The sequence below is a fragment of the Phyllopteryx taeniolatus genome, chromosome 21, assembly GCF_024500385.1.
Source record: "Phyllopteryx taeniolatus isolate TA_2022b chromosome 21, UOR_Ptae_1.2, whole genome shotgun sequence".
NCBI classification, from domain to species: Eukaryota; Metazoa; Chordata; class Actinopteri; order Syngnathiformes; family Syngnathidae; genus Phyllopteryx; species Phyllopteryx taeniolatus.
The window spans coordinates 3783835-3806018 of NC_084522.1; the positions used below are offsets into that span (position 1 = coordinate 3783835).

Below are 22184 nucleotides of genomic sequence, written 5' to 3' on the forward strand. Positions count from 1 at the left end.
GTTCGGAACGTATCGAATGCCTCCACACCCATCAATCGTTGCATTTATTCGTGTTTAATACGATTGTAAATGTCAATTCATGTAATGAGGGAAGCTTTACTCGAGCATCTCATGGTTTCAGCAACCTATTCTTTTATTTTGAAAGAGCACTCCAAGGTTTTCACTGGCTAATTGTGTTTCTTGTTGACGCTGCGGATTTTTTTTGTGCGTTTTGTTTTTTCTTCCGCTTGGACCGAAACAAAAACTCGGAACACCACCCTCACGAAGACGTACTGATTTTGTCATTCTTTTTTCCCTTTTGTTTCTTTTCTTTAAAAAAAAAAAAAAAAAAAAAAAGGAACACAGTGGACGAATGTCTGGCATACATTTCTTAGGTTCGGGGTTTGAGTCTGACCTGTGGCCTTCCTGTGTGAATGGTCCATGTGTCCCATGTTAATTGTCTACACATGCCGCGACACTGGCTGGCGACCAGTCCAGAGTGGAGACCAGTTCTTGCCCAAAATCAAGTTTCCACGTCACCCTAATCAAAAGAGTTGCAACAGAAAATGGATGGAGGGATGTAAAAAAAATAAATAAAATAAAAAATACAACCCAGATTCATGTTGTAAACATGAAAATGGATCCATCACATCAGCGGGCGAGTCTCCCCTCACTTCCACTTTCTCTTCACAACAAACTAAACAGACAAGAGAAGCAAAGGTGCATTTCACTGATTATTGGCTTTTTGCTTTCTTCTTTTTTTTAACAGTTGGATCGACAACCGTCAACGAGACATTTCAAGAACACGTTGAGAATCAAGAATAAGAAGTATAAAGTGCAAACAAGACACAACACAAATACAAAACATTTAAAAAAAAAAAAACACAGGAAAACCATGCGGGACAGGTTGTCAGAGAAACACACAAAAGAACGATCGAGAAAACTGATTCTCGCAGGTGCTCACGGGACGACATTACCCACAATGCCTCAGCCTCGCATCAGGATGGCGTCACACACACGAAAACAAAAACTACAACAGTGAAAAATATCATCACACAAACACGTGACATCACTTCCTGCCTCCTCCTTCTACTTCCTGTGTCAAAGTGCAAACCGCGTGTGCGTGATCGATTCAGAAACTTCCAAAGTCCCGAAGACACGCGCACGCGTTACCCGAGTCCCGATCTTTGCTGTCTGGAAATTTCTTCCCACTTTTACAAGCTCGTCTTCCTACAAACACTGAAGAACCTGAACACGTCCACTTCCTGTGTGACACATCCCCACCGTTTCCGGGGAAACGTGACACCACCTCCCGTCATAACGTTACTGCTGTGGCGTTAGTGCAAACAAACGTGAGTGAACACGCTAACAACATATTTTACTGCATGTGAACATTTGCCCAACGTTGTGCTCGTCGTGCTGGGCGATGACGTCATCGTGGAGGACACGCCCGCTGATGATGTCATCGCTTCAGCCAGATGCCGGCGATTAGAGACCAATCAGACGGGACGTCAGTGGGTCAAGTGACCAATCCCTTTGAATGACAAGAGCGTCAGGACGCGCACTCACATAAACACGTGTATGAATAAACCTCACACACACGTGTACATAGGTGCTCACACGTAGACACACCCAAACACACTAAAACACAAACTCACACACAAACCGTCACATGCACACACACACACACACACACACACAGACGCAGGTGTGCGGAGCAGAACAGTAGGAGGAGCAAAAAAGCACACGAACGAGGAGAGGTCAGCGCAAAAAACCCCAAGCGGGTTCTGACCCGTAGTAAGTCAGCTTCTTGTTGGTGCCCTCCGGACTGAATACTACTTCCTGTTTGGATCCGTGGGTGGTCCGGAGGGGCAGTTGGGGGGGGGGGGTGGGGCCTACGAACGGACGGACGGAGCCACAGTATACAGCGTTTAGTGCAATGGGAGCTCAGGTTCATGGTTAGGCGTCATTCATCGTCCTGACTGGTGGCTGATGTCGCCAATCTGGGATTTCCACCCATGAGAAGGATGAGGGGGCGGGGCTTTTGAGGTAAAAGGGGAGGCGGCCTTTAGGGGCTGTCCGCTGGCTCCTCCTCCTTTCTGACAACAGAAGAAGAAGAAGAGGAAGAAGGTGGTGGGTTGACGTCCATCGGCATCAGCATGATTTCCACTTCGCCGGACTCGCGTTGCAATCTGGGAGCTGCAAGAGGAGGATTGTTGTTGTTTTTGTTGTTGTTGTTGTTGGGTCTGGGCGCCTTCTGGATGACCTCCACCATGGGCGTGCGACCCGACGGCGCCAGCTCCCACCCGGCGTTCCCGGCACTCTGGAAGAGCAGCACCGGGCGGGCGTGGCGTTCGGGCTCGGGAGGGCCGCCACCACCCGGCTGGCACTGCACCACGACGCCGCCGCTGCCTGGCTGGCCGCGCTGGGCGGCGTCCGGCGCCGTGGGGAGAGCGCTCAGAAGCAGGCCCGGCGGCTCCTGGATCACCAGCTCCAGCACCGACTGCGAGGCAGACGAAGACGCCTTCTGGATGACGCCACCCGTCACCGAGGTGATGATGGGGCCGTGGGGCGGCGGCTGAGTGGGCAGGGCGGGCGGAGGCAACGAGTCGTCCGGGCGAGGTTTCCTCGGTCTTCCGCGTTTTCGTTTGACCGGAGGAGTCGCCATACCGCCCGACAAAGTCCCCACCGTGGCCTCTAGGGGGCGTTTGCCCTCTCGAACTTTCTGGAGAACCGACGCCGGCGGCGTCACTTTCTCCCGTTCGTAGGACAAACACCCCTGTGGGACGATCATGAGGGGTAGCGGCCCGCCCTGCTGCTGGGGCAGCGTCGCCATGGCGATCACCTTCACGCCGCCGCCGCTCGCTGCCGCCGCCGCCGGGCCGCCGGTCCCAGAGGCCGCGCCCGCACCGGAAGCGTCTTTGGGCGCCAGGGAAGGCGGCGACGAGCGCACCGACAGCGGCGTCTTTTCCGGGAGGGAGCTGCGAGGGAGGATTCTGGGAAGCTGCTTCATGTACGCCTCCACCTGCGGCACACAAGTCATTTTGTAGCTATTCAGTGGTGCCTTGAGATACGAGTGTTTATTGCCACTCTCTGATAAAGTCCATGGTCAAACTAACCATAAAACAAATACAATTCCACTTTGTGTATTTTAAACATAACTTTGCCTTAGAAAGTCAGCTTAGCTTAATGCTAACTATCAATGCAAAACTCCATAGATGGGCTCACGAATACCATCGGTGTCATGTGGTCCATGCTGTAAACATTGGCACTTATTTCATAGGTATGGACTTGTACTAATTTTAGATTGCTTTCAGAAATATTGGCAAAATCCGAATTCCACGAAATCTAGGCCATACGAGAACCTCGCCTCCACTGTATTACACTCAGCAGGTCCCCAACATCACTGACACACACACACGATCTGATTGGCAGCGGACACGCACCGCAGGCCGCAGAGAGGTGACAGCGGGAGAGGGCGGAGCCTCCAGCGACAGCGATTTGGTGGAGGGCATGTTCTTGTCCGCGGCGGACATCTTCAAAGTGGTCGTGGAGGCCGGGTCTCCGCAGTCCCTCTGAGGAAACAGTGATTGGCGAGCGGTTGTGACAGGAAGTGACGGCATAGAGACACTTGCGGGTGCGCGGTTGTCTACCTTGAGGTCTGTGGGGGTGTCGCCCTCGCATTTGGATGCCAGCGGGGTTTTCTTGATGACCTTGTGTGGCTTGGCGTGACCTCCTGAAACACACAAACATCGTCACCGGGGGGACACGTGCACGCCCACGCGCACACGCACGTTTACCTGCTAGTGCCGCCGACGCCAGCACCTCGGCTTGGCTGCATCGCGGGTTGACGATGTGTTCCTGGATCAGGTAGCGAGCGATCTCCACCACCGTGTCGAACGAATGCTTCAGGATCTTTTGCGCCCAATCGCAGATCAGCTTGCAGGCCGCCTCCGTCACTTCCTGCTTGTACGTCTGCACCAACTCCGTCAACTCCGCCTGACGCAGGCGACGAGACCGAGGAGCAAAAGATTTAGTTGGATTTATTTATTTCTTTTTTAGATACTGTAGCTATACTTTAATATCGAACCATTTATAAATAAACTATTTTGATCAAAATAGGATGGAGGAGGAAGAGAAGGAGAGGAAATGTAGAGAAGGAAAAAGAGGGGGAAGACGAGGACGAGTATGAGGAGGCGCGTGAGTCCACGTACGGGGTCGTTCTTGAGGTCGAGGTTGGGCAGCAGCGGGATGTTGAGGACGGTCTTCCTCCGGATTCCGCTGTAGCAGTACGTGCCGCCTCAGCAGTTAGGGAAAATGTCACGCAACACTCGACACGCTCACCACCACACGCGCACAACGGCACGTTAACGCCACAAAAAATAAAAATAAAAAAAAATTGCGGCGGACACTGTGACGTTGCGTCTCCGTGGCAACGCTGGTCAGGATATTTGGACTGTCCTCTTCCTCCGAGCCGTCGGGCTTTAATGTTGGGGAAAATGTCTCGGATGATTTTCCCAAAGTTGGCGGCGCTCAGCGGACGATGCTCCAGGTTCTCACAGTAGCGCCTGGAAAGGGCACAGGATACACAGACAGCACGGTGGGTGGGTCACTGTGTGTGCGTGTGTGTGTGGATGCTCACTTGTAGGTTTCGTAGACATCCTGCTTGGGCAGACACGTGTCCGAGTGCTCCTCCAAGTGACTCCGGATCCAATTGCACGTGTGAAGCTGTTCCGACGTGTTGAACAAACCGTCACCTCCGCCACTACACACACACACACACACACAGAGTTCAAGGTACACATTTTGGGGTATGCGGGCAGGAGGCGGGGCTGAGTCAGACCTTTTGTCGCCGCCCCCGAGGCCCGAGGGCAGCTGGAGGTACAGGTACAGCTTGTCGTTGTCGGAGAAGCGTTGAACATCTTGCTGTCGAACAAGAACACACGAACACATTGACAAAAAATATTTGCAGCTCGGGAGCACATACCTCGGGTCAAAGGTTTTCAACATTTCAATTCCCGCAGGCTCCTTTCTCGTCATACGCACACACAAAAATGTCAAAACCATTCTGCACATTACGTTGGTTGCTTAGCGGGAATTCAAATCCTCGCAAGACGCTAGAGGGGTTCGGAAAATGCAACGTAGCTCTGTTGGCAGCCATGTTGTTAGTGTGAGCAAAGCACATTAATCATATAGGCCACAAAAAAAAAAAATCTATTTAACAAATAGACAAATAAACTCTATGAATCACCAAGCCGTATAAAGCAGTGAATTTGTGCCTGTGCTTCTTACCAGGATCTGGTCCACTTTGGTCTGAACACTCTTCCTGCAATGGAAGTGGGAAACAAATAATAATAATAATAATAAAAAGACCATTGGATGGATTTTGGTGTCGTTGACGTTGTTGTTCCGCGATGGGTGATCGATCCCACGTACGAGATGTTGGTCTTGAGCTTCTGCAGCAGCATGCTGGGCTCGGTGTCGCCATCGGCCGCGTCCGCGTCGCCCTCCTCGCCGCCAGGGCGATGGTGCTGCTCCTCCAACATGTGGACCGACTAAGCGGCGCTCGGGAGCACCATTTGACCACAGCACAACCCTCAAAGTGGATCTACAAACATCCCAAATGACACAACCACGAGTTCTGAAGTTATGCAAATTCACAATTCATCTATTTGTTATCTATATCGCTTGTTAGTCCCCATTAGGGTGAGCTGGAGTCTATGCCATCTGACTTTGGGCGAGAGGCGGGGGGACACCGTGGACTGGTCGCCAGTCAATGGGAGGGCGCATACTGTAAAGGCAAATAAGCTTTCACAACTGTGGACAATTTAGGCTGCAATTAATCTAACGTGTGTTTAGGATGTGGGAGGAAGACAAACTCCACACAGGAAGACCGGAGCCCAGATTCGAACCCCAAACTTCAGCACTATGAGCCAGAAGTGCCAACCACCTGCACACCGTTCTGCCCTAATCTGATTTCAAACATTGCAAATAGGAACAAAGCATGTCAGATGTGAATGTCAAGATTGCCTTGAATAATCATTTGGCAACCGGGGACACACGGCGGTTCGACGGCGCTCTGCATCCCCGCTCGCCGGGCAGCCTCCGCCCGGAGGACTGCGGCGACTCGAGCCGAGCGGAGGCGGCGAGGTGACGCGAGGTTGCCGGTCAGCCGGCCTGCCGCCATGTGTCGGCTTCCTTCGATCGAGCGAGTTAGCGCCGAGCTCAGCGGCTAGCCGTCATAACTAGCGGACACGCCGTGATCGTCATCATCATCGTCGTCATCCCCACGCGCACATAATGACGTCCGAACCCTAACGTCGACGTTTGACAACATGCGATTGTCACACGCTAACTAGCCTAGCTCGTTGCTACCAAATAGCACAAGCTAGCAAGCGGCGAGGCGAGCCGTCCACTTGTTTTCGAGCGCCATTTGACTTGGAAATAATTCCCGAACGCGGGAAATGAGTTATGTTGTTAAATAACAGCAGCATCGATGGGTAACATTAGAGTTAACGTTTTAAAAAAGAAAAATAAAGTACCTGAGCCAAGATACAGCAAAAAAAGCCCTTGTGATTTTTTTGTGATTGGACGAACGAGTTATGTCTGCCTGACTACAAAGAGCACGTCCTTTCCCATTGGTGGGCGGGCGCTAACCTGCCCGGATACCCAAAACTGGCTGCATTACATTCGTTAACGGGAAATATTTTTCTGACAGAGATTATTCGGATTGGACGACATCGTCTGGTCTGCCCAGTTACGAGACAGATGATTTCATCTCGGCAATTCTGCATGGCAACAATAACCATCACGTATTAATAATAGTAATAAGGATAGTAATAATAAGAGTAATAACTAATAAATGTGTATGTCTGGTTAAATAGTGAACAATAATAAACACTGCAAGATATAACTTGATACAGAAATATTCACACCTGTATATTTACAAAAGAAAACTAAACAATGTTTGATTTAACATTTATTTTAATGATACAAAAGTGACAAGAAACAAACATTTGCATGACAGCAGAGGAAATGGTCTGGCTCCCCCTGGCGTTCATTCGAAGCCGCTGCAGAAAAACAGAAGGACAAACATTTATCTTATCGCGTATCACAAATGAGGAGGATTTATTAGCTGGTGTTCCACGCTTGTATGACTTTCATAGGCTATCTTTCCCAGCTGAGGAGGAAGCGCATGAACTTTGACCCTTACCTGACCATGTGAGCGATGTCCCAGTTGGTTTCAGAAGACAGTGGGCCCACGATCTCCACGCCCTCCTCGGTTACTATGGCAACCTCATACTGAAACAACAAAAACACTCGTGAGAAATTTAGCTGACCAGTACGTTCGATGTCATTTTGAACTGCAATTGCGGTACTACGCCAATGTATCAGAAACGTTGCGCGGAAAACTAAATTGAAAAACTACATATGTTCAACTACTGTTAAACAGGCAACATTTAGCAAAGTTACAGTTGAATAAACTCGCTGCTTTAAGTGTACACACACGCATGTTTGTCGTGTTTTAATATCAAAACAGGGTTCCATGATTTAAGAGCATGTTAAACAATAAAATACACGTTTGTTTTCGCCAGTGGGGGTGCCATTCCAGCCCGGGAAAACACTATTATGGAGTTAAAACGGATAACTTTTAGGACAGCATACTGCTACTAGGGCTGCAACTCACGACTACGTGAATAATTGATTAGACCATTATTTTTACTTCCAATTAATTGTTGAATTGGATACAAAAATAATTCAACATCATCCCTAAATGAGTAATTGAATATCAAAAAACAGTGTCGATTAACTGGTGTGCCTCTCATTACTACATTGCCTTTTTAAAATATATATATATATATTTTTTTTTTAAACTCACCCTGTTGTAGGAGCGAGCGTCTCTGTAGTAGAGAACTTTGAGGCAGCGGTCCACCAGCTCGCGGGCTTCCTGTTTGCTCACCTCCACCTTGTTCTCCAGAGCCTCCCGCATCAGAGGCTGCAGACGCACACACACGCGCGCTCACAAAAGGTCAAACACACATCAGAAGAGCGTATCCTGGAGGACGACGAGTCACTGACCTGAGCCAGGAAAGCACCAAAGCCGGTGGCCACCGTGGGGGCCTCGTAGGCCACGCCCAACTTGTCCACGTAACCCAGGAAACTACGGCGAAACGGTTACGACTCTGTATTTATACTGCAATTATGCGCATACCGTAAGCCTTCCCATTTTATGAAAAGTTCGCTAACTGTGTGCGGGCTGACCTCTGTCCGTTGTAAAAGCCGCCGATGACCACGGTGTTCCACAGAGGGTTCATCTTACTGCGGCGGTTGTACATGACCCTGGTGAGCCAGGAGTGCATGGCCTTGGGGCTGTAGCTGTGGCCGTCCCCAAGCAGCTCCTCGTCGATGCTGGCGGAGGAGGGGCAACAAAACGCAAAGCTCACTTTTTGGTCAAACTGATTTTCCTCTACGCTCACGCTTCCCCACCGAGGATTTACGCTTACACCATCTGCTCGATGACCTGCTTGAGGTACTGGTAGTCGGCGTAGTCGCCTGAAGCTCCCAGGATAGTGCTGTTGTTCACCTGAAAAAAACCACACACATTACAAAAAGAAATTTCATCCCAAAGCCCAATAGCCCCAAACCTTTATGAGCAGTGTATTCATTTCCTTAGACACACACACACACATCGTACAGGCAAGAATCACCTTCATGAGTCGAGAGATATTCCGGAACCTCGCCAGGGAGCCGTACGACCCCAACATGTCGGCCGCCATGACCACGCCGCCCGTGAATTTCACCGCCAGCACTGATGTTCCGGTCACCATCGGGGTCCTGCGCACAAAATTTGACACACCATGATGATGAACTTACACTAATGTTGGATGTTTTCCATTATGTCGTGTAGAATATTCTGCTGTCAACTACTAGGCAGTTTGAAAAGAGAGAGAAAAAAAAACAACTAGTTAAGAGATTACTCTCTGTATTATCATGGTGACCAGTTATACTACACAACATGAATCTTGATTTTAACTTCAGCTTTCTGTCTCTGTGATGATGGACACTTGTTTTCATTTGTTTAACCGTGATGACCATCCATGGGTTAAACTATAAATTAGTATTTTGTGCTCACAAAATAGTATTGTGCATGTTATACCCGACTTGTGGCCACAAATTCATATTTTGTGCACATGTTACACCTAATTCGTGAGCACAAATTAGTATTTCGTGGCCACAAATGAACATTTTGTGCGCACATTACAGCTTTATTGTGGCCACAATTATTATTTCTCCCTCCATGTCATGTTTTGGAAATGGTTATATAGAAAAATCGAATACTGACTTACAGGATGTGTGACAGTGTGAGTGCTAACATTAGCATGCTAATTCAACAAACAAACACCCTTTCACATTAAAACTCATCCTCAATACACAATTTATCACAATTGTCGCTTGCGGAGTCTAAAGCGAGCATCTTAACACCAGTTAGCTTAGCATCACTTAGCTCGAGGATGATGCAGCACCGGCGCTCGAAGCGAAAGTTAAACAACTTCAAACAAGCCCGGATAAAAAAAAACGGCGAAAGCTTTGCGCTCACAGCGTGTGCCGAACCGGACCGACAGTCCGACTCTCCCTGACGCCGCTGCCGCCCGGGAACGAGTAAAAGTCGCCCGGTTTGGGTCCATTTGGCCATAAATTGAGATTCATGCCACTCGCCGCCATGTTGGGGAAGTATTTGACGGAAGTGACGTCAGGAAACGACGAGCCTTGTTGGCTGTCTGCCGATGACTCTGCGGCGTCACCTGCTGTTACAGTTGGGCAACTACATATGGAGTGGTCTATTACTTGTAAACACTAGCAATGAATAAGAAACCTTTGTGCTGTTCGGAGGCTTGACATCCAGTCATTTGCACATACGGATCTTTATCGTAGCAAATTTGATTGTCAAAATGATATTCTAATGGTTAAATCTAATCAAAAGTTCAGTCTTAAGCCCATTAGATCTGGTTTTGGGTGTTGCTACATGGATCATCTTCACGACACCTTGCCAATATGCCACAGAATAAGGAACCCCTGCTGCATCCACATCAAAACAATCATATCAATTTATTTCTCTTTTATTATAACATATTCATGACACAGTGGTACAAAAACATTTGTGTTGTGCGTGTAATAAAAAGGACATATCTCATTTGGACTCCCCGGAAGGTTCATCCTGGCTAATTTTGAAAGAATTTATCAAGAAGCGTTCCTCAACAGAATCTACAAAATATTGCAAGTGAAGAATCACAGGAGATTGCGCTTGAGAAATTAGCGTTTATGTGAGTCACTGTGAATCTTAAGTTAGGTCATTCAAAATTAATAGATTGTCTGTCAGAAAAAAAAAAATTCCATGCAAAATAATGCATGTTAGAGTCAATTAGTTTCACTTCCATTGCATCCCAGAGAACGTTCCAGAATGAATGAATCAATGTAAATAAACCCAACAAGACCATTTTGTGAAACATTTGTGTCATTTTGAGTGTGCAAAAAGATGAAGACAAAAAGGAGTCACTGAGCAGTCCAGTTCACTTTGGTGCAAAATTTCTGCAGGGTTACCGCTGTCAAAAGTAGTGAACACTCCCCAAATAAAACCTTTTTAGCACCCGCCTATTAACCACCAAGTGATGTTTACTTCCAGAACGAGAAGAAAACCAAAACCACTTATTCTTAACGTTACACCTCATTTGCAGCCACAAAAGCCAGTATTTCTGTGCAAACATAAGATCTACCGTATATATATTTTTTTCCACTTATATTTGGTGCGCTCTAATTTGTTCCCCATATTTAACAGTTAAGACATTCTAAGCATGTGCGCCGTTAAAAAAAAAAAAAAAAAAAAGGGTCTAAAAATGATTTGTGCAGTACAGTGCATGCATTGAACGCATGCACTGGGAGGTAGCGGTTAGCCAGCAGGTCAGCTGCTAGTGTTGGACGGGAAGTCAGTGAGAATGCGACTTCCCGTGCGATCTTCGTTGTCCGTTTTTGCATCAGGGTGGCGCCGCCTTCTCCGCTTTGTCCGCCTTGGCCTTCTTGTCGTCGTCATCGCTGATGAACAAGAGCGGGAACATCCCCAAAATGCAGCCGATGAAGACGCCGATGGCTTTGCCCTGCGGGAAGGAAGGCGCACGGGCGCCACGTTAATCGCATGTGGGATGTTTGACGCGGTCGGTCGGGTCGTCTCACCGTGTGCGAGCTGAGCCGGGTCTGCCACATGTCGGCCTGCTTGGGCGTCAGGTCCGGGACCTGCATGCCCAGTTTGGACGCCAGCGCCTCCACGTAACCTGCCAAGCTAAGCACAAGCAGAAGGTGGAGACGGTGTACGCAGGCACGAGTCGTTCGTACCAGTGAAAAGTACCAAGCGAGGCGCTTGAAGTTACTGCGTTGTGTGTGCACTCAATTTCTAGCAAGTCATGAGTCAAGTCAAGTTAGCTATACTAACACATTCGCGCTAATTTTCTTTTTGTGTTGGTACCTCCAGATACAAATTCAATTCGTTCCGCGACCACACTCGTAACTCAGACCACCCGTTTCTCAAATCATCTTTTCCAGTTGAAATGAAAGGAAATGCCATTGATCTGTTCCATCTCACCGCCCAAAGTGTTATTCATATTGGCGGTATTTTCTTTCCGATGCCCCGCTTATCCTTAGCCCTTCATCAATTTTAGACAAGTCCGGAATCTTCCAATTAGGCACATAAGAAAGTTCTCACCCCAGACCCGCCAAGTCGGAAATCAGGTTCCCCAGGGCGGCGGCTGCAGAACAGAAAAGCAAAAATATTTCAGTTTGCCGTCAAGATCAACACGTGCATCACAACTAAAGTAACCGAGAGCGTATTTTCGAAAACTAAATCATGACTTGGATCTTACCGGCCATGGTGGAAATTCCCAGCGTGACTCCGATGGAAAGCTCAATCTGCGTTCCCTGCAGCCCACAAGAAGAAGAAAAAGAAAAAGTTAGACGCTTGACGTCAACGCAACGACGACGACGACATAAACGACACAATAAGAACACAACGTGGCCCGGCACTCACAGCTGAGATCATGATGGCGTTGTCCAGGAAACCAAAGCCGATGAAAGGAAGGGTGTTGTGGAATAAAACTGGAAAAAGATCAAAAATCTGTGAGGTGTGTGTGTACGTGTGTGTGTGTCTGTGTGTGAGAGAGAGAAGCTGACCGTATCTGATCTGAGCTGTGCTGGGTGGCGAGGGTTCCACAGTCTCTGTTGGGGGGGGGGGGGGGTTTAAAAAATAAATAAATAAATAAATAAAATAAAATAAGACCGGTAATGATAATTAAGATGATAGTACAACAACAAAAAAGAAAATCCAAAAATTAGACACATTATACTGAATACATAAATACAAAATAAAAAAATAAACACACCAGTCCGTTAGACAAAAGCTTGTCTAAAAATATATATATTTATTTTAGGTTAAGAAAAGGTTTTCGGTTAAGACAGTCAGTTGCAGTGATTGCTATTGGAAGAAAAAAAAAATGAAACGAAATGTGACTAAATCTACGGTGAGCACAGCCAGTTTACATGAACGAGTCATCTTTTGGGACAATTTGATGTTTCCGTTGACTCACACACTCATGACAAACTTCTATTTTAGGAGCAAAAAGAGCAACGGCGACAAGAGAGTAAAGGAGATGGGACTGGAAGTGAATATTTACGACAGTTCCCAGTTGTCAGAATAAAACTTCTGCGACGTTCTTCCGTCAAAATCAACAAAAGATAATGAATGACAGCACACTTGACTTCCGCCTGTCACATTCTGCACTTTTGTTTTCAGGGAACAATACTACTTTACCTGCTAACGTTACAAATATAATTCAGTAAAATTCATACTTTTTTTCTTGCAATATTATGATGTTATTATTTAAAAATCGTGACCCCCCCCCCCCCCCCCCGCGGAACTATGACATATTACACACAATTCTAGAAAAATGATGACGTTTTTTTTAACAAAACGTTTTCTTGTAAAACCATTTTTTGTGGGTAAAATTATGATTTTTTTGTAATAAGATACATATTCATGTAAAACGGTAACTTTTTACTCTCATTAAACTACGACCTTCTCCCATACGACACATAATTATAGTATAATGATATTTTTGTGTAAAAACGCCATCTTTGTCGCTTAACTAAATTACAAATTTACCTCGTTATGTTACAAATTTTTTGGGGTAAAACTGCTACTTTTTGTGACGTTTTTTAATGCGTGTGTAGTAAAAGATGAAAAGATGCAGCCAATGAAAAGCGGCTCAGGTGAGACCAATCACTGCAGGGGTTCGGGTGTAGACCACGCCCATTCCTTTCAAAGCCCGCCAGGTGAGCCTCAAACCCGGAAGTGACGCACCTTGGGCGATGGCGATGGACTCGAAGTTCTGGAGCTCCTTGAGCAAACAGGCCCTCTCGCGGGCTTGCAAGCGGTAGATAAACTCTTTGGCCCGCTTGGGCGAGTTCAGCGGCTCCCTGGGCTCGTTGCGGCCGTGAGTTCCGAGCGGACTCCGCGGAAAGTGGTGAGCTGCTCCGCCAGCCTGGAGCCTCGGCAGCCGAACCGCCGCCGCCGAACACAAGCGGAACATCCCGAGCAAATGGCACCGAAACGGATGACTGAAGTCTTCCGGCGGCCGATGTTGTTGCTTCCGAACGTCCGTCCGAAATAAACGAGCGACTTTCAGGAGTCGACTTGGGTTTCTTGGTCAAGTTCCGAGCACTCCTCCGAACCACCGACAGGAGTCAAGTCACACCGGGTGAGGCACAATTTCCGGTTGATGCCTTCAGAATAAAACGCTTGACTTCCGTTTTTCGGGAGTTTTCCCTCGTTTTGATTTAAAGGGGATCTAATAATCTGTTAGTCATTTACTTTTCAATCTAATATTATGAGATGAGTTTAAAATAGTGTTTGTTAGTTTGTGATATATTTACAATTTAAACTATTAATAGAGGCACTATACATGTTTAGGAGGGGCATTAAATACTAAATTCTTTTGCAGTACTGGCGGCAGGGCTCGATTCCTGTCAGCTGCCCATAGGATGACTGTAAAAAAAAATAATAATAATAATTTCTTTGAATTTGAACCTTTTCAATTTATTCATTCATTCATTCATCTTCCGTTCCCCTTATCCTCACTTGGGTCGCGGGGGTGCTGGAGCCTATCCCAGCAATCTTCGGGCGAGAGGCGGGGTACACCCGAACTGGACGCCAGCCAATCGCAGGGCACATATAAACAAACAACCATTCACACTCACATTCACACCTAAGGGCAATTTAGAATCTTCAATCAACCTACCATGCATGTTCTTGGGACGTGGGAGGAAACCGGAGTACCCGGAGAAAACCCACACAGGCACGGGGGAGAACATGCAAACTCCACACAGTCGGGGCTGGGATTTGAACCCCGGTCCTCAGAACTGTGAGGCGGACGTGCTAACCAGTCGTCACCCGTTTTCAATTTATTCATGTTTAAATGACAAGATTTGCATACATTTTGTTCGGTTGAACAAAGACAATAACGTGAAAGTGATAAGTAGATCTTCAGTCTCGCCGCCTTGCATCCATTCATGTCAAGCACATTTTCTTCACACTTCCTGTCTCCACTCCTCCGCTTCCTGTGTAGCCACGCTGGGACATTTGAAGAACAACAAAGATGGACGATGGAATTGTGACAAACTCGACGGAGGAAAGAATGCTGTTGTGTCCATCGAACGCTCAGTGTCTGTTGCTATGCCGACCGCCGACCCGCGACCGATCTCCGCCGCTCGTCGATGACATCACTTCCTCCAGGAAGCTGAGACGAGAGAGAGAGAGGCGTGTGCGCATGTGTCTCGTGTATGCACGTGTGTATTTGTGTTTGCGTGTGTAAGTCACCTCTTGGTGTTGAGCATGGTGCTCCCTCCCAGTACGATGCGAACGCCAGGTGTGTTGCGGTTCATGTTGTACACACACAGAGCTTCTTCGTAAGTCGCTCCTCCGATCACAAACACGACCACGTCCTGGGGTCTGCGCGCACACGCGTGTAAACACACACGCGTCATTGACAGTTACGCAACGTCAGCGACGAGCCGTCACCTGCCGCGGCGACCCGTCACCTGTCTCTGAGGCTGCTGGCTCCCAAATACGGAAACTGACTGTCCTTCAGGCGACCTTTCACCAGCTGATCCAGCGTGTCGTGAAGAAGGGGCTGATGCTGCGCGTACACGTTCTCCACACCCTGCACGCACACACGCGTGGCGGTGAAGGTGTCACGTGGCGTGTGTGTTTACAGCCGGTCGCCGTGGTGATTGTGCACACACCTTGAGGCCTTTGAAGAACTGTTTGGTGATGGCGACGGCGTCTGTCGGCGCGATGAGGTCACTTCCTCTAACCCTCTTGCCGCCGTACTCCACCATACATTGGACCATCTGACACACAACAACCAATTTGCGTGGTTGGATTCACATTGTCCTTGGTCACCGGTCAACATCAGGGTACACATAGACAAACAAAATACAGTGGTGCCTTGAGATTTGAGTTTAATTCGTACCATGGCCATGCTCTTAACTCAAAATACTATTATCTCAAATCGTCTTTCCCAATTGAAATGAATAGAAATGCAATTAATCAATTGCAGCCTCCCTGTCTTTCCCCAGAAAAAAAATAGCACTTTATAATATTGTACTTTATAAAAACACAGCATGATACAATAATTAAATAGAATCTAAAGCATTAAACAGTTTGCGCCTCGTGATCTAATGTTTTATCCAAGTGTTCTGCGCCTTCTGGTGTGCCACCGGGAGGCGCTATTTTATAGTACAGTAATGCAAACAAATGAAGAATACACTTCTTCTGCTCTTCTACCACTCAGTAAGTTGCTGTAATATTAGTCTTTTTTTTTTTTTTGTCAACGATGAAGAATATATCCCAGCGAGTAATGTTATATTATGTCTATATGTGTTGTTCCACCATATTTGTTTGAATGTCTGTTTCTTAAAGGGTTATAAAACCACGACTGTCGATTCTGTTAGCATGTCAACTGTGTTTTCCATTCATTTGGCTGTTGTTTGTTAGGATTAAGCTGGCGGACTTACATGACGCAAAGCTGTGGTTGTTTTACAAAGGCAACTTGTAATTCTCTTTTATTTTATGCTTAGTTTGTCCATAAACTGCACCTGGGATTGGCATTAAACAGCTTGAAATCTCTTTTTTTGATTAAATGTTCACCATTTGTTAATGTCTTGTTGTGAAGTTGAACTGAGTTTACTGCCACCAAGTGCTCATATCTCAAGTTTGCGCTTGCAAGTCAAAGCGGAAATTTGGCCGAACGACGGCTCGTATCTCAAAAACCCGTAAATCGGGTCACTCGTATCTCAAGGTACCACTGTAATCCTCTCACATTCACACCTATAGATTTTTTTTTTCTCCATCTTAAATGAAGCTAGCATGCCAACCTGTTTTTGGAATGTGGGAGAATGCCCCGAACCCTGAACCTCAGAAATGTGAGGCAGACGTGCCAACCGATCCAAAGACATCCGAGTCACAACTTGAGGTGTTTTGAGCACGTACCTTGCGGTGCCTCTCCGACACGCCTCTTCTGCTGAGTTCGTCCATGAGGCTGGACAGGATGCTGCTGCTGTGGCGTTCGTAGCGCAGCGCGTACAGCATCACCAGGCGGACGGCGTCCAGCTCGGACAGGCGCGGGTTCTGCAGCAGGCGGCGCACGTTCTGTATACACAGCGGGAGCAGCAGGCACATTTTACTCCGACAATGGACGTCGGCAGTCATCGGCAAAAGTTGATTACAGGCACATATACGCCTTAATTGTTGAAGATGTGTGTGTCTGTATTTTAGTGTTCATGTTTTTGAGTGAGCATGTGTGTGTGTGTATTGTGTATGTCTGTGTTCGTCCATGTATGAGCGTGTGTCTTTGTGTGAGCAACAACAGACGACGCGTCCTCTTGCCTCGTGATGTTTTCCGCACACGCCCCGTGATAAGCGAAGGCGTCAAGCGGCGTGCGCGTGTACCTGCTGCGCGCTGGAGTGGTCGTTCTGGCAGGCCAGCTCCTGCTCCACCTCCGACACCTCCATCAGCTGCCGCTCGGCCACCAGGCGGGACAGCTCGCCCACCACCGTCACGTGCTTGGACACGGTGCCCGACATCTTCTTGAACTGCGGGTAGTTGTCCACGAACGCCTGCAGGTGAGGGGAAGCACGGATGCGTCAGCGCATATACGCACGTGTGAATGAAGCGGCAGCGTGCGCGCATGTGACACCTTCATGTCCGTGATGGATTCCAGCTTCTGTTGGCCTTTCGGTCTCTTTTTCTGGAAGTCCTCCATCAGGTTCTTGATGTTGGTGCCAATCTCACCAAAGTTCAAGTACAAGTTCTGGAAAAAGCAACACTGGCCGCGTCATCATCACATTTGACAACAAAGACTCAATTTACACGGTGTGGGACATGTGACCAATTGGATTTTGGGGGGAAAAAAAATATTAATTGTGACCATGAAATACTTATTTGTGGGTTTAATATGCCAATGTACAACTTGAATGTCTGGGTCAGTAAATGGAGAGCATTGGGCTCCACCGTCCCGTTTCGAGAGACTGCACTCCATGGAGACATTTAGTTCACAAATGGATACTGACATTGGCGTAGAACTCGTCGTTCTCAGCGGACAGGACCACCTCGCGCAGGTCTTTGCTGATGCCGGGTACTCTGGACAGGTCGATACGGTTGTTGTTGAGGCCCAGCAGCTCGTGCACCATGGCCTGGTAGGTCCACTGCATGGGGAGGGGCATTGGAATTTATGAGGATTTCAGGGCAACAATTAATTAATCAACAACTAAGAATCAAATTAATCAACAACTATTTTGATAATCGTTTAGAGACCTTGCGTAGATTTAAGATGTCCAAAACCTCTGATTTTCAGCCTGTCAGCAGTAAATATTCTCAGATTTCTGTAGTCGTCCATAAAAGCAGACTGATAATCTTTGTTTAAATTTGCAGTTAAATAAAAACTTTTTGTGTCATACATGTTAAAACTGTCTCTCTGATGTGAATGTAGAATATTATTCAAATGATCTTTTGAAAAATCATCCCTCTGTGGGCCCATCCAGTGTCTCAAACTTAATTTTAACTATTATTTTAAAAAAATGTGGACATCTATCGATTTCTGTTTCTCGTCATCATCAGATGTCTGACCTGGTTGAGGAGCGGCGTGATGGCGTCGTCGCTGCGGTCCAGGATCAGCAGCAAGGGCGCGACTTCCGTCTTCCTGAAGTCGAACAGCTCGTACTCCTTGGTGATGATTTGCTGCACAGGGGGGGGGGCGAGAGTTCAGAGGTCAGGGTGAGCGGCGAGGAGAGCGGCGATAGGTTGGTGCTCGCCGCCGCGGAAACCTTGACGCTCTCCCCCAGGCGTTTGGACATGTCGGAGGACAGCTGGTAGCGGATCATGGGACACTTCTTCAGGGCCAGCAGGACGGACGTCAGGCCCTGCGTGCAGCGCCACAACATGGACGGATCCCAGCTACGCCCCTGTCGCACGCAACACACACACATGCACACGAGCATGTGAGCGTGCACAAGAGCGGGACTAGCTTGCGGCATCATGCTCATGTTTCTTACCTTGGCCACACCCTGCAGGTTGAGAGAGAACACGTGAGGATTTACAGCGATGAAATCTCCATAAAACTCCTGCGGAAACACACAAACAGACACACACGTGCAGTCAGTGTGAAACAACAAAAACACAGCAATAGTGTGTATTTGGACAAATATTTTTAGAACCAATAATTCTAGCGATTATTTAGCTTTTTTTTTTTAATGAAATCATTCAAGTAACTCAATTAGGCGTCGTGGTATTGTTATAAATTTTATTCTAATGAGCGAGTGACAGCTCAGCTCCGTGTCCAAGACAGGAAGTAGCACCCACCTGCACTTCAGCTACCACTTCCTGTTCGTCAGCCTCAGCCAAAGCTTTGATTTCACTTTTACTGATCACATTGCTGAAGTCTGACACGCACGCACACGCACGCACACACACACACACACACACACACACACACACACACACACACACATGAGTATGTTGTGTATTGCCAAGATGGTGTGCAGCTCGGTGTGTTCTCACAAATGAAGTAGACGCTGTACTTTGGTCTCCTCAGCTCCTGGATGAGATGGTCCACGTTCTCCTGCAGCACAAACACATCTCACGTTATCTCTGACTCCTCTTCTGATGATGATGATGATTACTTTTCAAGTTGGGATGGTTGTATGTGTGGGCGTACCTTGGTGGGTCTGAGGAAGCAGATGGCCTTCAGGTGTTTCATGCTTTCTCTGCTTTGAGAGTCAATCCGTTCAAAGAGGTAGACCTCCTTCTGCAGGATCTCGGACTGCGTGTAGACCACGCTCACGATGCCGGTCTACAATGCAGACCACATTACTGTGCCAACATGCAAAAACAACAGGCCAGCCACCAACTTGACAGCGCTTTGATGAACTGATTTACATATCATTTAGTTTTTCTTGTAGCAGTGCCTATGTTGTAATAGAAGAAATACTTGTGCTACTCTACAAAAAAACCTCAAACATAATAAATTGATTATGATTCAGTTACTGGTTTGGTCCATAATAGGTCAGAAAATAGGCAAAAATGTTGATCACTGTTTTTTTAAAGTAAGAGGCAGATGTTCGCAAATGTAGTCTGTCTGCTTTCAAGGAGGACTACAGAAATTTGAGAATATTTACTGATGAGAGGCTGAAAGTCTGAAATTTGCAATGATTTGAAGCTAAACAATGTCACTAAACGATTAATTGGTTATTAAAATAGTTGTCAATTGATTTGACCATAGACTAGTTAATTCATCAATGAATTGTTGCACCTATATTTACGTCACGTTGACATCCGCAGAGGCTGAAAAACGTACCGGGCCTATTTTCACAAAGTAAAGCATGTAAATTACAGATATCTGTGTTCAGGTTAGAGTTAAAAGTCGTCAGAAAAATACATTCTCAAAGTAGGCCTACAGATACTTGAAGAATCGACTTCAGTAAAGTAACTTTACTTGGTTATGTTTACTTGGTGACTCCCCATCACTGGTGGTTGAATAAATGCAGTCGGTGAACGGTGTTCTCACCGTCTCCTTGTCCATGAGCAGCACCTTCATCCCTGCCCCGCTGCTCTCAATCATCTTGGAGATGTACTGTTTCACCGCCAGCGTCACGTTCATGGCGGCCACTGGACACTCGACGACGACAACTGAAACGACAACAAGAGGAAGACGCGCTGAAAGACAAAGTGGACGTCCAAGGTGAGCCTTACGAGAGGGAAAAAAAGACCCGAGAAAACTGATCAAATTTGTCAGATGATACTCCGCGATCTGCTCAAACAAAACACAGTCTGCTACTTCCGTGTTGGTGATGGCGTCCCAAACGTCATCACGTAGTTGCAGTCACGTGACCCGTAGCCGCTAGCTTGAAATGCATTTGCCAGTCAAACGTTTTCTATTTATATGTTCATAAGTGCATTATTTGATTACTGCACATCTTTCGTATGAGTATTTTAGCAAGTTGTACACGTTCTTGTGACTTGGTTCCACCTGATGGCGTGCATTAATGTACACAAACCGCTGGAAGTGCTAGCTTATCTTACTAGCAGGCTAACAAGTCTAGTAGATGCAGAACTCCACCGAACAAGTTCAATAATAGATATATATATTTAAAAAACATTATACGAATATCTGGTCCAACTTTACCTTTATGTTATTCTTTCTTGTACATTTCATTCCTTCATTTAGTGCTGGCTAATTCTCTCCTGTATCTCTAAACACATCTGCTAAATTCAGTTAGCTATATGCAAAACAAATCAACACTAGCAAGAAACCATTTAAATACCATTTCATGCATATATTTGTATATTTACTGTATATTGATGTTTTTAATCTTTGTAATATATCATTTAATCAGACGTCGCATTGCCTGTGGTTTCTGAATCTGATGCGGCATTAATGCTACATTTTGTAAGACATTTATTGATTGAATGTTTAAACTAAAATAATAGTTGTAAATGAGAGTGATGTAGGAAATGATTGTCACAGCACGACTGAACATAACACCCAAGTAAAGTTTTATTTTCGTAGCTTTGTTATTGTTTTTATTGTCAAAACTAATTCAGATCAAAACGTTAGCTAACAATGCTTAGCATTGGCTAACCTTATTGTACATCATTCTGCTCCTGCCGAGCGAGAAACCATTAAAAATATTCCATGCAGCCTTGACTGTGAGGTTTCTTTAGCATTTTGGTTCTGATTAGAGTTTGGTCACTTACTCATCCATGCAAGTAAATAAAAGATGGGACAGCCAGGCCCTGAAAATCCTGGATAGAAAAAACCCCAAAACATTAGACACCATCACTGCCATGTCTGAAACAAATCTAAGATCTTAAGTTTGAATAATTTTATTGATTTCCACAATGGAAGGTTTATGTTGAAATCCTTAAATGGGCTTACTCCTCCAACTTTCTGCACATATATCGACTACAAATCTGCAGCAGGGCCACTGGAGCAGCATCAAATGGAAAAGTGTCATTCATTTGACAAAACATCATTTGCTTGGACAGATTTCTCTGTGAACGGGGTGAAATTCTGCAATTCTCCGTCTGAACAGCTGAAATGTATCACAAACTTTTGTGTAACATTGTCACTGTTTTTATGTAGCTTACTCTTTCTATTGTATCCACTTTTTGTTTTTTCCCTTTTTAATCAACTGTTTTAGCTTGTAATTTTTACAAAAGCCCTTGTAGCAAATTAGCATTCACTACAATCTTGCATGGAATATGTTCTCAAATGTTTTTTTTTAAAATGTCCCTTTAAAAAAATGCGATAACGATAAGCTTTAAGGACTGCTTTGGCTGACAGAAACTGGACATACGCACGTATTTTTTTGTTTTTGTTTTTTTACTCGTACTTACGGTATAAATTAGAAATGTTATGATGCTAATCACGTAAATTGGACAACTGGGCAATGTAAAATGAAGACGCTGACGCATTGTACACAAGCACACCTTTTTGACAATTGTACAAATGACAATATCAGATACTTAGTTGTTTTAATCGGTGGAAAGTGAAGTTTGTTTCAATCAATCGGGACGATGAGTTGAAAGTAGACTGGCGAGGAACTG

At 46.3% G+C, this 22184-nt stretch overlaps 4 protein-coding genes and 1 long non-coding RNA gene across 10 annotated transcripts; 1 reads left to right on the top strand and 4 right to left on the bottom strand.

Annotated features, from left to right (window-relative positions):
• Positions 1-109: 109 nt before the first annotated feature.
• rfx5 (regulatory factor X, 5) lies at positions 110-6641 on the bottom strand. 5 transcript variants are annotated; one of them, XM_061759822.1, is made up of 10 exons: positions 6522-6641; positions 5416-5587; positions 5272-5305; positions 4622-4905; positions 4431-4547; positions 4194-4272; positions 3780-3978; positions 3633-3715; positions 3426-3563; positions 110-3004 (listed from the first exon to the last, which is right to left on the bottom strand). In XM_061759822.1, the coding sequence occupies exons 2-10, from the start codon at positions 5523-5525 to the stop codon at positions 2048-2050; spliced, it is 2001 nt and encodes a 666-aa protein (XP_061615806.1). In that variant the 5' UTR covers positions 5526-5587; positions 6522-6641; the 3' UTR covers positions 110-2047. The 5 variants fall into 5 exon arrangements, with proteins under 5 accessions (XP_061615806.1, XP_061615809.1, XP_061615808.1 ...); XM_061759825.1 differs by lacking the exon at positions 6522-6641 and having other exon boundaries at positions 3426-3554; positions 4622-4744; positions 4823-4905; positions 5416-6503; XM_061759824.1 differs by lacking the exon at positions 6522-6641 and having other exon boundaries at positions 4622-4744; positions 4823-4905; positions 5416-6503.
• Positions 6642-6945: 304 nt separating this feature from the next.
• psmb4 (proteasome 20S subunit beta 4) lies at positions 6946-9737 on the bottom strand. Its single transcript, XM_061760908.1, has 8 exons — positions 9578-9737; positions 8688-8814; positions 8484-8563; positions 8242-8388; positions 8059-8140; positions 7859-7975; positions 7193-7281; positions 6946-7049 (listed from the first exon to the last, which is right to left on the bottom strand). Exons 1-8 carry the CDS (start codon positions 9700-9702, stop codon positions 7037-7039), a joined length of 780 nt encoding a protein of 259 aa, XP_061616892.1. The 5' UTR covers positions 9703-9737; the 3' UTR covers positions 6946-7036.
• Positions 9738-10067: 330 nt separating this feature from the next.
• tmem65 (transmembrane protein 65) lies at positions 10068-13795 on the bottom strand. Its single transcript, XM_061760298.1, has 7 exons — positions 13382-13795; positions 12196-12240; positions 12053-12120; positions 11889-11943; positions 11732-11774; positions 11206-11311; positions 10068-11129 (listed from the first exon to the last, which is right to left on the bottom strand). The coding sequence occupies exons 1-7, from the start codon at positions 13608-13610 to the stop codon at positions 11010-11012; spliced, it is 666 nt and encodes a 221-aa protein (XP_061616282.1). The 5' UTR covers positions 13611-13795; the 3' UTR covers positions 10068-11009.
• LOC133471102 (uncharacterized) lies at positions 13638-16835 on the top strand. Its single transcript, XR_009786122.1, has 2 exons — positions 13638-13778; positions 14646-16835. It is a non-coding gene; the product is annotated as an uncharacterized LOC133471102 (long non-coding RNA).
• vps45 (vacuolar protein sorting 45 homolog) lies at positions 14454-20464 on the bottom strand. Of its 2 annotated transcripts, XM_061760297.1 has the most exons (16): positions 20328-20464; positions 20143-20264; positions 19294-19428; positions 19137-19197; positions 18939-19018; positions 18632-18700; positions 18404-18541; positions 18207-18317; positions 17651-17785; positions 17278-17391; positions 17030-17197; positions 16571-16729; positions 15322-15429; positions 15118-15239; positions 14897-15028; positions 14454-14816 (listed from the first exon to the last, which is right to left on the bottom strand). In XM_061760297.1, exons 2-16 carry the CDS (start codon positions 20233-20235, stop codon positions 14738-14740), a joined length of 1704 nt encoding a protein of 567 aa, XP_061616281.1. In that variant the 5' UTR covers positions 20236-20264; positions 20328-20464; the 3' UTR covers positions 14454-14737. The 2 variants fall into 2 exon arrangements, with proteins under 2 accessions (XP_061616281.1, XP_061616280.1); XM_061760296.1 differs by having other exon boundaries at positions 20143-20447.
• Positions 20465-22184: the final 1720 nt, after the last annotated feature.